The sequence below is a fragment of the Eurosta solidaginis genome, chromosome 2 (genome assembly GCF_040869045.1).
Source record: "Eurosta solidaginis isolate ZX-2024a chromosome 2, ASM4086904v1, whole genome shotgun sequence".
Taxonomy (NCBI): Eukaryota; Metazoa; Arthropoda; class Insecta; order Diptera; family Tephritidae; genus Eurosta; species Eurosta solidaginis.
This window is the reverse complement of record NC_090320.1, coordinates 143286730-143303388: the sequence shown is the minus strand read 5'-3', so window position 1 is coordinate 143303388 and position 16659 is coordinate 143286730. Positions and strand designations below refer to the sequence as shown.

Here is a 16659-nt window from a genome sequence, read left to right as displayed (position 1 = left end):
TATACTAGCTGCAGAACTTAACCGCACTAGAACAATATACTATAAAATTTTGCAATTACTGGCATATGCTGATGACATTGATATCATCGGCCTAAACACCCGCGCTGTTAGTTCTGCTTACTCCAAACTGGAAAAAGAAGCGGTAAAAATGGGTTTGATGGTGAATGAGGACAAAACGAAGTATCTGTTGTCATCGAGCAAAGAGTCAGCGCATACGCGCCTTGGCAACCACGCTACTGTTGGCAGCCATAATTTTGAAATAGTAAAAGACTTTGTTTATTTGGGAACCAGCATCAACACTAGCAACAACATCAGCACTGAAATCCAGCGAAGAATCAATCTTGCCAATAAATGCTATTTTGGACTAGGTAGGCAATTGAAAAGTAAAGTCCTCTCTCGGCGAACGAAAATCATACTCTACAAGTCACTTATCGTACCCGTCCTGCTATATGGGGCAGAAGCATGGACAATGACAACAGCAGATGAAGCGGCTTTGGGAGTATTCGAGAGAAAAGTTCTTCGAAAGATTTATGGACATCTGCGTTGGCGATGGCGAGTACCGAAGAAGATTTAATGATGAGCTGTACGAGCTATACGCAGACATCAACATAGTCCAGCGAATTAAAACGCAGCGGCTGCGCTGGCTAGGCCATGTTATGCGAATGAATGATGATGCTCCGGCCAAGAAAGTGTTTCTATTGGAACCCGCCTTTGGAAGCAGAGGTAGAGGGCGGCCCCCACTCCGTTGGAAGGACCAGGTGGAAAACGATTTAAACTCCCTTGGTGTGACCAATTGGCGCCGGTTGGCGGAGCGAAGGAGCGACTGGCGCGCCTTGTTGGACGGCCATAACCGTTTAGACGGTTAAGCGCTAATTAAGTAAGTAAGTAAGATTTAAATCTCCATTAAAATCAACGGTACTTTTGATTTGTGATTTGAATCTCCATCCAAATCAAATATACTTTTTATTTGTTATTTGAATCTCCTTCCAATAAATACTTTTTATTTGTGATTCGAAAATTTTTTCAAATCAAAGATACATTTTATTTTTTATTTGAAATACAAATACGAATCACGAATACATAAAACAAAAATCAAAAAAATTTATCTTTTATTTGAAAAAGAAAAAATTAAAATAAAAAATAAAATGTGATTCGTATTTGTATTTCAAGTAAAAAATAAAATGTATCTTTGATTTGAAACAATTTTCGAATCAAAAATCAAAAGAATTTGTGAGTTGGAAGGAGATTCAAATAACAAATAAAAAGTATCTTTGATTTGGAATCAAATAATAAATACATTTTATTTTATTTTATGCCGGACGAAGCTGCCCAGGCCAGAATCACGCAACCCTGTAATGTACAAGTTAGAAGAACTTAAAATTGTTCCTGAATTTTCAGATTTGGTTTTTGTTTTGGCGGTTAGGTTTTTCATCCATACATTTGTATAGAAAACTTTCATTTTGTTTATGCGTTGTATGGAAGAACATTATCCACACCCTACACAAAGAAATGATGAAAATGCAGAGAAAATTTTGAGGTACTTTGAACTTTCACATTATTATACTAACCTTAAATGAGCTACTGAACTGGATTTTAATTTTTCAATGTTTGAGAACAATACAGTGCAACTAAAATAACAAACTAAAAAAAAAATATTGTAATAATGTTTGAAAATTCATTGCTTCTATAATTATGATGGGAACACTAGCATTCCATTTGAAATTAAAACTAATCAAAAAGCAAAATGTTCATTAACGTGTGCCTTATTTAAGAAATAAGATGAATTTTTTTAATAACGAATATTATATATTATTATAAAATATTATAAAGTAGTGAAGTGAATGGTGATTTGATTTTCGAATACTTCTAAATGGAGAGTGCGACTATTTAGGAACCTTACTTTAAATAGTAAGGTTTGCCCTTTTTTCTGTCAACAACTGTCATTTCAACAAAGCGACCTATATAGCGTGTTACATAATACGGCCCAAAAGTTTACTGTTTTTGAAAAATCAGTACATTAGGTCTGTAAACATCGACGATTGCGGCGTGATTTTCTGGACTGTCTTCGGAGGTGGCAAATATTTAGAAACATTAAAGAAGAAAGCATCTTCTAAGCTTTCCATTGTTATGACGCTAAATTTGTAAAAGGAGAAGTTTCCTTTACTAAGTTCAAGCGTATTTGCTGATTGCTACATACCTGTATTATCTTTAATTTTAATATGTAACAATCTTAATTGCAATTACGCAATTAATACAATAGAATTTCTTTTTAACCGGAAATAAGTTTTAGTCTCATAAATACATTTTCAGTCCAATTATGAACATATATTAGTGGGAGATTTTTTCCTTTTCCCATTCCCGCAATCAAAAACACAAATTTCTTCGGAGTTTCTTCCCATTTCACATTCCCGCTATCACAAGCGAGCTTCAAAAAAGGATAAAAGTGTTTTGGGAAAAAAGTAGGCATCACGAACGAAATAAAAATTTTGAGTTTATTTTTTCGATTTGGGAGTTAATCCACTATTCCCACAAAATTCACAAATAACCAGCAACTAAAGTTACTGGTTGCTTTAATGGAGGGTAGGCCGGACATAGCACGAAATTGCAACAAAGGCGGAAAAAAGGAAGTAGCTCGCTTCTGGCAACAGGCCGAAGTTGAATAAAATGCCCCAGGACCACCAATGAAAAAATAAGCGATTGGAAAAAGGTTCATATAAGCATAAAAAATGTATTTAACAATTTCTTTATGAATGAAATGCTTTACCTTCTTTTTAGGTTTGGATCGACCAAAAAAAATATCTGCGGCAGAAAGCAGCGGCAAATGCTAAAGCGAAATTGTTGAAGAGTCCGAGTTTTCAGTAGACTATTTGGAAGTCGTGGCTGATGAAAATTTAGAGTTGCCATCCAGCCCACCAACCATCCCTCTACGGGCAACTCGCGATCTACAAGAGACCTCAAGTGCTGCACAAAGAAAGGGAAAATCCATTAGAATACGATTACATAGCCACCGATTTTGATCGTCCGATGCCGGTCGTAATCGTCCGATAAAAATAAACACATGTATTTAGATGAGCGTGTGTACATTTCAACCCATCACCGAATTGTTGTCGGCCGTTGTCGTTTTTCACTGCCGATAAATTCACGCGTGTGCAATTTTATCGTCCGATAAATTGTGTGCATTTACTGTGAAAAATTAATTATTTGTGCGATGGACTGAAAAATTGATTAATTGTGTGCAAAACAGGCGCCATTTATGGGATAAGCACATAAAAGCACAAACGCAAGCGTATTATTGCGAAAAGGTAAAATGTAAGAAAAAAAGCTGCGCGCCGATAATCGGTTGCAATTTTGACACAGTCTGGCCGATTTCATCAGCTGATTTCAATTTTTCAGTTTATTCGGTGGCTGTGTAAGCGTACCCTTAGATCTGCTGCAGATGCTCTTGAAGCGGAGCTTGGAGTTCAAAAAGAGCTTTTGGAAAAGATTTCGCTTGCTGTCAACAGTATTGTCGAGCACCAGGAAGTAGAAAAACAACACTTTGCCGATGGAGATCATTAAAATGGAGGAAATTGCAGAAATGCGGCCGCATAATGCAGTTTGGAAGACCTGTTAAGACTCAAAATGTGACTTATGTCGACGGACTTCTTTTCATTTATGGGCTCTATCATTTTAACATGTCTTTATATACATATATACTTAGCAAAAATATTATCCAGAAGCTCTTTTTTTATCCAGTTGTAAGGGAATTTTTTGTAAGCATTTTTTTATCTAGGCTTAATGAAAAAATGGAAAAACTGATGTAGAAATCACAACTGCATATGTATATAGCTCACCCTATCTCAGGATTTGATCGAAGAACACCCTAATTTAGAATTTGTTTCAAAAAGCCCGTGAGTATAAATTCAATATATTTTGACATGAGATAGGGCGTTTTTGAAATGAATTCGACCTATCTGAGAACTCATTTAAAAAAAAACGCCCCATCTCATGTTAAAACATGAGAATTCATTTAAAAAAAACGCCCCATCTCATGTCAAAACATACTGAATACTCAGGGGTTTTTTGAAACAAATTCTGAAGTAGGGTGTTCTTCGATCGAATTCTGAGATAGGGCGTTTTTGAATCAAATTTGGAAATAAAAAATTTTGCTTTGAATTATTTGTTCTTGTTTATTATATTATAACAATTTAATATTATTTAGTAAAAATTACTAAAATACATACATACATGATCGAATTTTCTCGATTTGCCTTCTGCTCTGAAAGCATGAATTTGAAAAAAAAAATTAAAAGATTGACAATTCAGTATCTAATATTATTATGGTTTTAATTTCGTAATTGTGGTAGTAGTACATCTTGTACCGGATCCATGTCGACCGCTACACTTGGTTGCCTTGATTCTTGTGTAATCAGACGATAGAGTATTGATGGTATTTGACCTGAATTTATATCAGTGCCATTGTTAGCCTTTTTCGATGGTTTAAAAGTGAAGACAACTTGATCCTCAGTGGTGATTGAAGCCGCATGAGTTACAGTCCGACGATGGTACAGCAATGCGCGCCCATTTCAAGTACCAACGTCCTGCTGCTGCATTTACCGGTTTTCGCAACATAATATGATGCTTACTACGTGCCGCGCATTCAAATGGTATTTCTTTCGTCTCTCTTATAAATGCACCCTCCTTTTCATAACCGCCACCGTCAACGCCTAGATCGAAAGTTACAGTTTGCAAGCATATTCACCGCGTCAGCCAAACATGCCTAAACCGCCTGAAGTGAAAAAAGAGAACGTTTTGAAGATTGTAATGTGAATGAACATTTAAAAATTAAATACTTAAAAATCATTACATCGGTATCGGCCGAAAAGCGTATAGCCTCTACGCTGTGTCCTGAATAGCCTGAATCGCCGCCAAAATTATCAAAACGATTAACGATATGATATTCATTATTCAACGCTTCCTTGGTTTGATTTTGTTATTTGGGCGCTGCTTCCTAAAAGCAAGCAGGTCTGTTGGGTTTATTTTGAATAAATGAAAAAAATATAACTATTAAAAATGTACCTATTTTAAAGAGATTTTTTTAAACATAACTATTAAAAAACTACGCAGAACATATATATGTACATCTTATAAACCTAAGTTGTCAAATGTTGATTTAATATAATAACCCCGCACAGAAAAATATACTTGGTTAGTTGGACACTGCCGAGAAACCAAAAAATCTTACGAGGAAATGATCCCTGAATTCACCGAAGATAGTTCTAGTACCTTGATGATGCTTGTCAGCGGAAAGTACCGGATCCGTATCCGGCAAAGGATCATCAACATCGATAGCACTCCCTAACATATTTGGGGATTGTCTTTATCATTTATACAACAACAACAATAAATAATCCGCATATAGCAGACCAGTAGCGGCAGAATATGCGTGCGTACTGGCACCCATTCTTGTACCAGCCGTCTTCCCCGGGATAGATTTTTTTCACCCTCGAACCTTTTGACTCTGCGGACCTAAGTTGCCTCTTACGATAGGCATGCATAACCGTGAGTATATTACAAGCTAAGTTGCGCTTATGATATTGATATTATAGGCTTTGATAGTACATTTTACATTGTTTACTAGATAAAGTGCCAAAAAGTAAGGGTTTTAACGAGTACAAAACAAAGTATTTACCGCCTTCAAAGAAACAGTCAGTGTGTTTTTGCCATGCAAGCCAATTTGGTGTTGAAGTATTTACATTCTAAACTGTGAAGAGTTCAAATGAGTAATAAAGTACTCTATTGCGGCACAAAGGTTACTTTTTATAGATCGCTTATCAATTAATGATCTCGAAATTATGTAAGATGACATCCGCTAGGACGCCCACATCAGTAGATGAAGGAAGAAGGCAGCATATTGTTAGGTAGATCAGATGCAGAATAACTTCACTTCTCTTCAGTTAATGCGTAGAAGTTAAGACTGTTGTATTTCTTATGACTCAATTAAAATTGCTTGATTTTTATTTTTTAATAATATTTACTCACTTTGCATCTTGTGCCGACGTAAGAATATCCAAGCAGGCCAATAAATTCAATGAAGCTTGTGCACGTGATATACGCACATCCAACTTATTCGGTAATGCTAGTTCCGGTGATAAAATGGCACGAAAAATCGATGAATTCTATAAAAAACACACAGCTTAAGATATAAAAATAAATAGATTTAATGAATTACCGACTCCAACCACATGTGGCAAGCACTAGCTAATACATTGCAACATTGCAATTTTCCAACGCCACCATCATGCACCCACAATACATTATAGTGAGGATCCATAACCTCATTTCCAGCGCTACCACTACCATTTCCAGTTCCGCCTGGACTTCTTGCCTGTTCACGTCCACATTGCTGTTGGTGTTATTGATGGCCAAATTCATGTTCATTCATATCGAAAACTTGTGTAACCACCGAAGGACAATTGCTAACAGCAATATTTTGATTTATGTAGTTCTGGAATTACTTTCGAATTACTATTTTTAATAATTTGTACAAAATTTATTTGATTACGATAATGAGCAGTGCACCTTCCATTAAGATGATTAATTTAAAGTGTGTGAAATGTTAGTGGTATTGTGGGAATGAGTACTATTTGAAGGAGTGTGAAAGAAATTAATATTGTTTAGGCCCGATGCCTAACTTTCACTTGATTGACGGCGCCCCTCCCTAATGTTTTAATAATATTTCCAGCCACCCACACTCACGCCGCATTTGTGTGCATGCATGCACATGTATGCGTTGTGTACACATGCATGTGTGTGTGCAGGTTGTCAGCACCCATGCACGTATACGTAAGGGTGGTTGTTTGTGTGGTTTTTCCCCTCCTTAATACCAGAGGACCTTTTCGCGGCTTAGCGGTTGTCATCAACGGCACAACCGGCCTCTTTTTCGATCGACCGCCAACCAGCACACATCGCCGAGTATCACCGTCATCATTTTTACACTCAAAGGTAATATTTCCCTACACTCTAATTAAAACACTATTATAACGAGGAAATCCTCTTTGCGTTTTGTTCTTTTACTTTCTTTCGAGAGCACTATCAACCCGAGATCGACCCGTGTGCGCCTACCCACTGCCGGTTCCAGACGCACTCAGGCCGAACATTGGTCCTCCTCACCAGGAACTAAAAGCGCCTCTTTATATATACAGTCCACAACACAGCACATTTGCCTACTACTAAATTTGCACGAATTGCCACAAAAAATCATCAAAAGTTTTATTTGTCACAGCATAGTCCAGCAGAACCACCAAAAAGTTGGAATTTTGATACTATACACGACATTATCAGCCGCCGGAGCCACAGCCATCACATCAATTTTTCCACAAAAACAAAGTAAGTTCATATTTCTTGCCACTTTTTTTTGAGTGTTGTTTTTTGCAAAGTAAAGAAAAAAACCCCGTGTAGTGCGCGAAAAATTAAAAATAAAGGTGAAAACAGTGAAGTGATTTAGTGAGCACCAATTTATTTTTCTAATTTCAAAGGTTAAATCACTCGGGTTGTTAGCCTTTATTTTCAGTCCTTGTGATTATCTTGCCCATCCCCCCACCAGTGGTAAGGTTTTCCAGACACAACACAAGGAAGAGGGTAACCTAACCTCACTTTCCGCACCATACTAAATAGGTTTTGTTGTTGTTTCTTTTGTACTTCACAAAAACGAAATTAAGTTCAATTTAATTAATTAATCCGGTGCTCACTTCACTTTTTAAACACTTTTTACACTTTTTTTTGGCGCTTTTTTTACAATATCGCACGCATTTTTTCACTTCTTCAAAAATACACCCATTATTGTTGTTGCCGCTGAGACAAAAATTTGTACATTAAATCTTTTGCTGTTTTCGCTGCTGTGACAAAAAGTCCATAAAATAAACCCCTTTTCGTTGTCGCTACCAAGACAAAAAGTCTGCAATAAACAAAATAAATAATAAACTTGAAGTTCAATAGTTTTTATTTAGGGCTGGGCAGGCATTTTAACTCTGAAGAGTTCCATTTCTATAATCGGCAATTTTCTCGTTAATAAACGTAAATAAAACAATGGAAACCTACATCCGATTAGCAGAATCAATCGCAGAGTTTGATAAAGATTACAGCCTTATTCCGGAGAGCGACCATAGCAAACACACCCTTGCAATACAGCAGGAAGAGTTGCGGCTCTTGTGGAAGAAGGTAAAGTCTGCGTTTGATTCGCTATTGGGATCTGATGAGGTGTCAGCGGATGACGTTATGGCGATCAGAAAGAAGCAAAAGGCAGCATACGCAATCTACGTGCGATGTTCAGCGTCTATATCTGCGGAGGCAGAAAAATACAAGAAAGCGGACAAGAACGTCAACCCTGAGCAAGAACCTCATGCGCATAAAATTCGCCTCCCTGCTTGCGACACGGAAGTTTTTAAAGGGGATTATCTGTCTTGGCCAACTTTCCGCGACCTTTTCACGGCAATTTATATAAACAATTCCAGCTTGAAAGGGGTGGAAAAGTTATTCCATCTCAACAACAAAACGCAGGGCGAAGCAAAAGATATCGTAAAAAAATGCCCTCTCACAAATGAAGGTTTCGAGATGGCCTGGAAAAACTTTTGTGAAAGATACGAAAACAAACGTATCTTAGTTAATACACAACTACAAATTTTATTTAACTTAAAAAAGGTAGAAAGTGAGTGTGGCAGTTCAATAAAAAAGCTGCAAAATGATATAAATAATTGTATTTCGTCCCTCAAATGCCACAAAATTGACACTTCCAATTGGGATGCAATCCCGACCTATCTATGCTCAACCAAGTTACCAGAGAGCACGCTGGCTCTTTGGGAGCAAAGTATAGACCATAAAATGGACATATTCAAGTGGGAGGATATGGATAAATTCCTGTCTAATCGGTTTCAGACACTTGAAACAGTGTCTGGTTTTACAGGGCATGCCACTTCGAAAGTGCAAAAACCAAACGCGTCGCGACAATCAACGGAACCCCCTACGAAAAGACTTGGTGCTTTTCAAACGAAAGTATCCAAGCAAACAATAAAATCAATTTGTAAAATGTGTAAATCCCCTGAACACAGATTACGCAACTGTTCACGCTTCTGCGAGTTAACCCCAGTAGAAAGGATTAAATTTATAAAATCCACAAGTGGCTGCCTGAATTGCTTATCCCCAGGACACACCGTGACGAAGTGCACCAGTTCCTACAACTGTTCCAAGTGCCATTCTCGTCACCACACGCTCCTGCATGCGGATACATCTCAGCACACGGCTGTACGCAATCCTTTCAAAGATGCGGATAATATCCCAACAACTTCGGCACAGGCGCGACAATCTGCGAACCAGAATGTAAAATCCTGTCATGCCAATTCCAGCACAGGCGTGCTATTAGGAACTGCTCGCGTACACATTCGCCATAATGGTACCGACTTCTCCGCACGGGCATTAATTGATTCAGGGTCTGAATGTTCCTTTATAACTGAAAGACTGAAACGCAGAATCAATTTGCCAGCGAGAAAAATGCATGCCCAAGTTTCAGGCATCACAAATTCGGTGTCAGCTCAGGTGAAAGAAGCATCCAAAATTGAATTACGTTCACCCGTGGATGCCTGCTTCAGCCTGACTACACCCGTTCTAGTCCTAGCCAAACTCACTGGAAATCTTCCATCCTGCCATATCAACGTCATGACTATGCAGGCATTCCCAGACTTGGTTTTGGCAGACAAGAGGTTCTACATCAACGAAGATGTAGACCTCATACTTGGAGGAGACATATATCCCCACATTATACTGAGTGGTCTGAAAAAGAATGTACTAAATACACTTTTGGCCCAAGAGACAGTTTTCGGTTGGATACTAACCGGTCGCATCGAAGCACCGAGTCCAACGAAGAGCATCATGTCATTCTACAACGAGGTTGCGTTGGACAACCAATTAAAAGCTTTCTGGGAGGTAGAAAATGTTCCCAAAAACAAAATGCTTAATGAAGAAGAAAGGTATTGTGAACAATTATTTAAGGACACAACAAAACGTGATGAAAGTGGAAGATATACAGTCTCGCTACCATTCAGGCAGGATTACCCTGAGAAGATTGCATTAGGACCGTCTCTAAAGCGCGCATGTTCACAATTCTTCAGAAATGAGGGGCGAAACTCCAAGAGTTAGGGAAAGAGTATGTTCGGGTGTTATCCGAATACGAAACGCTTGGACATATGAGACAAATTAAAAATAATGTACCATCCGACGATTCGGATAATTATTTCCTGCCCCACCACGCCGTTGTAAAGGCGGAAAGTACCACTACCAAGGTGCGCGTCATCTTCAACGCGTCAAGTCCGACAGCAAATGGCATTAGTCTAAACGACATACTCCACCCAGGTCCAGTACTCCAAGCAGACTTGCCTATTTTAATTTTACGTTGGCGACTGTATCGCTTTGTCTTTAATAGTGACATAGAAAAGATGTATAGGCAAATTTGGGTGACCGATAATTACGAACTAAAGACTGTCACATTTGGTGTAAACTGCGCCCCCTACCTCGCGATACGGTCACTTCTACAATTAGCTAATGATGTAGAAAATACCCACCCAATAGCATCGGGTATATTACGCGAAAGTATGTATGTCGACGACGTTTTATCTGGAGGGCATACAATAGCGTCAACTATCAAAGCAAGGAACGAGATTCGCGAAGCATTACACTCAGCTGGCTTTCCATTGCGCAAGTGGACATCCAATTGTGAGGAAGTCCTTCAGGACATCCCCAAAACGGATTTGCTCAGCGAGGACTTCCTAGCGTTTGAAGATGCTAGCTCTGTGAAGGCACTCGGAATACGATGGAACGCGCATTCAGACATGTTTTACTTCACCGCAGGAGTTTTAGAGAAGGGCGAGAACATCACCAAACGCGCAATCCTATCCGCTATAGCCAAACTTTTCGACCCTTTAGGCTGGCTTGCACCAATGGTCATAGTAGCAAAAATATTAATGCAGAATATTTGGTTAGAAGGCACCGGATGGGATGAGCCTGTCTCACCAAATACATTAGAACGGTGGAAAACCTTCACCCAACACTATGGCGAAATAGATAACATACGGATACCGCGGTGGGTAAATTTTTCCCCGGAAGGCGAAATAGAAATCCACGGCTTCTGTGACGCTTCCGAGAAAGCATATGCTGCAGCGATATATATGCGCGTAAAAAGAGACGATCAGGTTTTCATTCACTTACTCTTAGCAAAAACCAGAGTAGCTCCAGTGAAAACCATCTCGCTACCACGTTTAGAACTCTGCGGCGCCGTGCTTCTCTCAGAAATGATGGAATCAATATTCCGAAATATTCATTTGGGACCCGTAAAAGTTCACCTCTGGACGGATTCAACCATCGTACTCGCCCTGTTCCTGGTCAACCTTCGTCGCACACCGAATCACTAAGATCATCGATATGGTCGGTAGCAAGGACTGGCTTCACGTGGACTCGGAATCTAATCCAGCGGGTCTAGGAAGCAGAGGACTACTTGCATCAGAGTTGACCAACAATTCGTTGTGGTGGCAGGGACCTTCTTGGCTGCATGAAGACAATTCCCACTGGCCAGCACAAGAGACCGAATACAAAACGTCCGTTGAGGAAAAGAGGGCACAAACATATGCCACGACAAGGGTAGATCATGTAGATATTCTCGATCGTTTTTCAAATTTACCCAGGGCTTTGAAGGTTCTATCCTATGTTAGGAGATTTTATAAACGAACTCACCCAAAAACTAAAGCAATGTTCCACGAAAGGTCGTGCATAATCTCAGCCGATGAGATTAAGGCAACGACTCAAGCATTAATACGAGTCTGCCAGAAACAATTTTACGGGACAGAATATTTAAAATTAAAAAATAGGGAACCTATCGATCGCAAGAGTGAAATACTGTCCCTAAATCCATATATCGACAAAGATGATATTATTAGAACAGGGGGGCGTCTAGGGGCGTCAAAAGACATGTCATACAACGAGCGTCATCCGATCATCTTGCCTTACAATTGCAGGCTGTCTCGCCTTACAGTTATGATGGCTCATCATGACTCCCTTCATGGCGAGAACCAGCTCATGCTCCGTCTCATCCGAACCCAATACTGGATACCGAATGTCAAGACCATGATCAGAGCCATCATCCACAATTGCAAAACCTGCATTATTCACCGAAAGCAGGCAAAGTCCCAACTTATGGGGACCCTTCCCTGCGAGCGGACTACTTTTACCCGCGCGTTCACCAATACCGGGGTAGACTTTGCAGGGCCTTTCGACATCAAAAGCTACCGCGGTAGGGGATGTCGACTGTCAAAAGGCTACGTATGCCTTTTCGTCTGTTTTTCCACTAAGGCCATCCATTTAGAAGCCACTAGTGACCTTAGTACCCCAGGCTTCCTCGCGGCCTTTTCGCGTTTTATCGCGAGAAGAGGATGTCCGAAGAACATCTACTCCGACAATGGTACGAACTTTGTCGGAGCTTCCAGATCTCTACGATCGGAATTCAAAGCCTTCCTGGCAGAAAGCCGAGACAAAACAGTCTCCAAGTATAGCCATCAAGCATTAACTTGGCATTTTATTCCCGCTGGCGCTCCACATATGGGCGGCTTGTGGGAAGCGGGAGTGAAGAGCTTCAAAAGCCACTTCAAAAAGATCGCTTCTCCCCACAAATATACTATGGAGGAGTTCCAAACACTTTTGTGCCGGATTGAGGCGTGCCTCAACTCGCGCCCTCTCAGTCCGGGGTCGAATGACCCAACGGACCTGGAACCCCTAACTCCAGGACATTTCCTAACAGGCAGCCATCTTCTGGCGCCGCTAGAACCGCATGTGAACGAAAGCACGGCCTCCATAATAAACAGATGGCAGAAGCTCAAAGCCCTCCATCACACTTTCTGCAAACGATGGAAGGTCGAATATCTATCCGAACTTCAAAAACGAGTGAAGTGGAAGCATCCCAAAGAAAATATAAAAGTGGGAGATCTCGCTGTCCTCAAAGAGGACAACTTATCTCCCAACGAGTGGAGGCTAGGTAGAGTCGTCGACGTACACCCCGGAGAAGATAACCGAGTACGTGTAGTCGACCTCATAACCGAGAAGGGTCAAGTCAGACGACCTTTGGTCAAACTGATCCTTCTTCCCACGGAGATAGATTGTGCGAGGACCAAAAGTTTCGCTTAACAATCCCCCCCGTTCCTCCACATCCCTCCGTTCAAAAAAAAAAAAAAAAATATCCCACTCACTCGTTCTCCCATAACGAGGATACCCGAAAAGCCCTCACGCAGATCCCCCATCTGCCACAAAATTCTATTTTTTCATTTTCAAAAAAAACCATCCCACTCACTCGTTGTTCCATAACGAGTATACCAGAAAAGCCTTTACGCAGACCCTCGGTCTGCCACAGAAAACAAAGGCACTCGGCCCATAATCTTTTTTTAAATTTTCAAAATTTCAAAACCCAGCGCTCGCCCACCGAGGCCAATCAACCACCCTAATGCAGATCCCCATCTGCCACAAAACAATTATTTTTCATTTTCAAAATCAAACTCACAATTCACCCGCTCTCCCAGAGCGAGGACAGCAAATCAACCCAACTTCACCCGCTCACCCCGAGCGAGGATGACAGAACACCTACACACACGGCCAAAGGCGCGAGACCAACAAAATGTATGTATTGAAATAGCTATTAAAAAATAGTTAAAATGGAAACCAACCGTTTCCTTCTTAACTATAAATACAATCAAATCAAAATCCATGCTCAACTACCCATAGAGGTTGCACCTAACCAAATACGTGCCTCTTTTCGAAAACACATGCAAGATGTTGAGAACGTGTTCAAAATGATACACTGGCACCAACGGGTTAACGGATTTTTTTTTACCCGTACCGATAAAGTTGTCATTCTTTAAAGGGATGCATATACATTTAACTTAATGACACTATGACAGCACTCGAAGACTTCGGGATAAGAATATAACCACCCCATTGTGAAGTACCATTTGATTTCTGATGCCAGTTCAAAAACCCCCTGTTTCGAAAGTTTTTTTTATAAAATACATACTATCTATTCATATAAATTTTTCTTAAAAATTAAAAAAGGTCGTCTCTATTATTCCGGAAATTTTCGTTGTATACAAATTCCTGGCAGAAATTGTTTCCAAAGCTTCTCCAAACCAGACGAACTTTTTTTTCTAAATTACATTAGCATACAAGAGTCTTATTTATTCATTGCCTTAATATGCTATACCGTCAAAATGGAAGACTCTTTAGCTTGAGGAGATTGTTTGAATGCACGATGAAAACAGTTCTTGCATGACACTAATTGTTACTTCGGGATGGAAACGTGCAATGGCTGGCATCATCACAGCATCTAAACATTTCACATATTCATACCTTTGTAAATAATTGTCATAATTCGCTAGTTTCGCTGGTAAGGGTTCACGTATTTCATGATCTATTTAAACCGAGCTGAAATAAATACGTTAACAATGATATGAGTTTCTTTTCTTTAAACTTTTATGAAATTACTACCATAAAAGGCTGCAACAAAATAAATTCCGATAGAAATTCTTGAAAATTTCCTGCCATCTGAAGAAAATGAAAGTACAACACCGGTGCTATAACTGAACGTTCCCTTATATTGAACAGCTGTTCAACTTATGCAAAATGTGTTTTCTCAATTTACAGCTACTAAATTATTTTCTTTTTATAACAAATAAGTATAGAGAAGAGTACAACGAATTTGGGGAATAAAAAAATGGAAGATCCCCTGCGACAGAAGGCAGTGCCGCTTGCGGCGGAAACTGTGCTGTGGTTTGAATTTCTACTCGATCCACAATTGATAACAAAACATTTAAAGAAACCCAATCCGGATCCTAGTCCATTGGAGTTAATGTCACAATTTATATCGGTCACACCGGATGTTGTAATGCCACCACAATTTGATCTAACATCTCCTGAAGCGGAAAGCGTACCAGGTGGTATACCTGTAACACCAGGCGCTAGTGTGACTACTGCAGCCGATATGAGTAACGTGGATGGATTGAGGATACCACGCAAACAAATGGCGTTGAAAATTTTGGCGCTTAAAGTAGCAACGTGGTTGAAATGGAATTTAGATGTTTTGGAGACAAGTCTACCGATACCAAAACAGCTCTTCTTGCTGCGCGATTTATGTACGGTGTGCTTTGGCAAATTAATAAGTATACCCTTGCCGCAGGACTTTCAACCAAAGATAACTTCTGATGGTCATGAGCATGCAGCGCGTTTTGCTTTAACTTTCTATCATCGTTGGGTGTTACGCTTACAAATATTGAAGGACATTGCGATGAAAGCTGCCCGCCCCTCAATGGCTAATATGTTTGTACCCATAGAGCCAATGCATCAATTTTTCGCACCCGAAATACCACCACAAAATAGTGTTGAATATTTACAGGATCTATGCAAATCGACAGAGCCCTTTTATGTGTTCACCTATGATACATTCGTAACGCTCCATGCAGATACCGAAACAATGCGACAAAACTTCGAACATATGCAACAAATCTCTTTAGCTGAATTACGAGCACAAATCTATTATGATTTGGTGAATTTCTATTTGTATACCAAACAATATAGGCAAGCACGCGAAGCTGTAAATGAATGTCGACGTAATTTCAAGGAAATGAAAACTGATTATAAAGCTGAATCGGCTAAGTACACGGCAGATGATTATCTTTTTTGTCATGTAAATGACGATGAGCTAGAAGGTTACCTATTGGCTTGTGGATGCAGTGAACAGAGAACAACTTTGACGGAACGCTTCAATGCGGCATCGTGGAAACAATATAAGGACATTATTGAAACCTTACGCGAAGATAATTATATACGTGAAATACCATTGATAAATCGTCGAATCCTCGAGCTTGACATTGAAGGCCTCATTTCACAGGGTACATTGAAAGAGACACGTACATTTGAAATGCAAGTTGCCGCACTAAATGTGGTGCGCAGCATTTTTGAAGAGGGCAATATTTTTGCAAGTGTTGATTATTTCGAAAAATATAAACATTTGAACAGTTTTATTGCAATCGTGGATGCTATTGCTAATGTTATTCCACATTGTAATCTGAGCGAACGGTATATTGTAAAAAATTTCGTTATTGATTGTATTTTAAAGCAAAATAATGGCAAACAATTTTTGCTACACATACAACATCTGCAATTGTTTACACCAATTGAGCTGCGTGATTTGGAGCAACAAAGTGCAGAAGAGGAAATGATTGTACCACCGCTTGCAACGCTCAATGAATGGAAATTCAGTTCCAAGATAATGCGTATTGAAGTGGGATCCTTAGAACGCCAACTAATCGCATGTACCAATGCGAATACGGTACGAAAGCTGTTAGTAAAACTTGCTGCTACAAATCCCAGAACGCCAATTAATCGCATGTACCAATGCGAATACGGTACGAAAGCTGTTAGTAAAACTTGCTGCTACAAATCCCACAAAACCGCTATGGACAGTAAATCCCAGTTGGGAAATTGCCACACCCATTAAATCACTGCTTATGTCCATGCAGCGAGGTGTCCTACAAGATTTTGCCCACGTCTTATTAGGCAAAGCGCGTGAAATGACAGCGAAGAACAAATACATTGGCG

General features: G+C 39.7%; 2 protein-coding genes across 10 annotated transcripts in view; one reads left to right on the top strand and one right to left on the bottom strand.

Annotated features, from left to right (window-relative positions):
* The window catches only part of LOC137240266 (E3 ubiquitin-protein ligase highwire-like), a 93137-nt gene that overhangs the window by 17157 nt on the left and 59321 nt on the right, over nt 1-16659 (bottom strand). For 2 of the 9 annotated variants that reach the window (XR_010949668.1, XM_067766303.1), the window contains 4 exons: nt 6212-6496; nt 6022-6158; nt 4833-5006; nt 4161-4768 (listed from right to left, as the gene is read on the bottom strand). The exons of 3 other annotated variants lie outside the window; for them this stretch is intronic. Coding sequence is in view for 4 of the 6 variants with exons in the window: in XM_067766303.1 (XP_067622404.1) it covers nt 4991-5006; nt 6022-6158; nt 6212-6313 (255 nt within the window). In the remaining 2 variants the exon portion in view is untranslated. Of the gene's footprint in view, nt 1-4160; nt 4769-4832; nt 5007-6021; nt 6159-6211; nt 10121-16659 lie in introns of those variants that run through there. 4 more of the 9 variants (XR_010949667.1, XM_067766297.1, XM_067766302.1 and 1 more) reach the window with 3 other exon arrangements.
* LOC137239862 (integrator complex subunit 8-like) lies at nt 14702-16558 on the top strand. The gene has a single exon (XM_067765600.1). It carries the CDS (start codon nt 14777-14779, stop codon nt 16556-16558), a length of 1782 nt encoding a protein of 593 aa, XP_067621701.1. The 5' UTR covers nt 14702-14776.

Coding starts and splice junctions, on each gene's coding strand:
- LOC137239862 (XM_067765600.1), top strand. CDS start 14,777: ATGGAAGATCCCCTGCGACAGAAGGCAGTGCCGCTTGCGGCGGAAACT.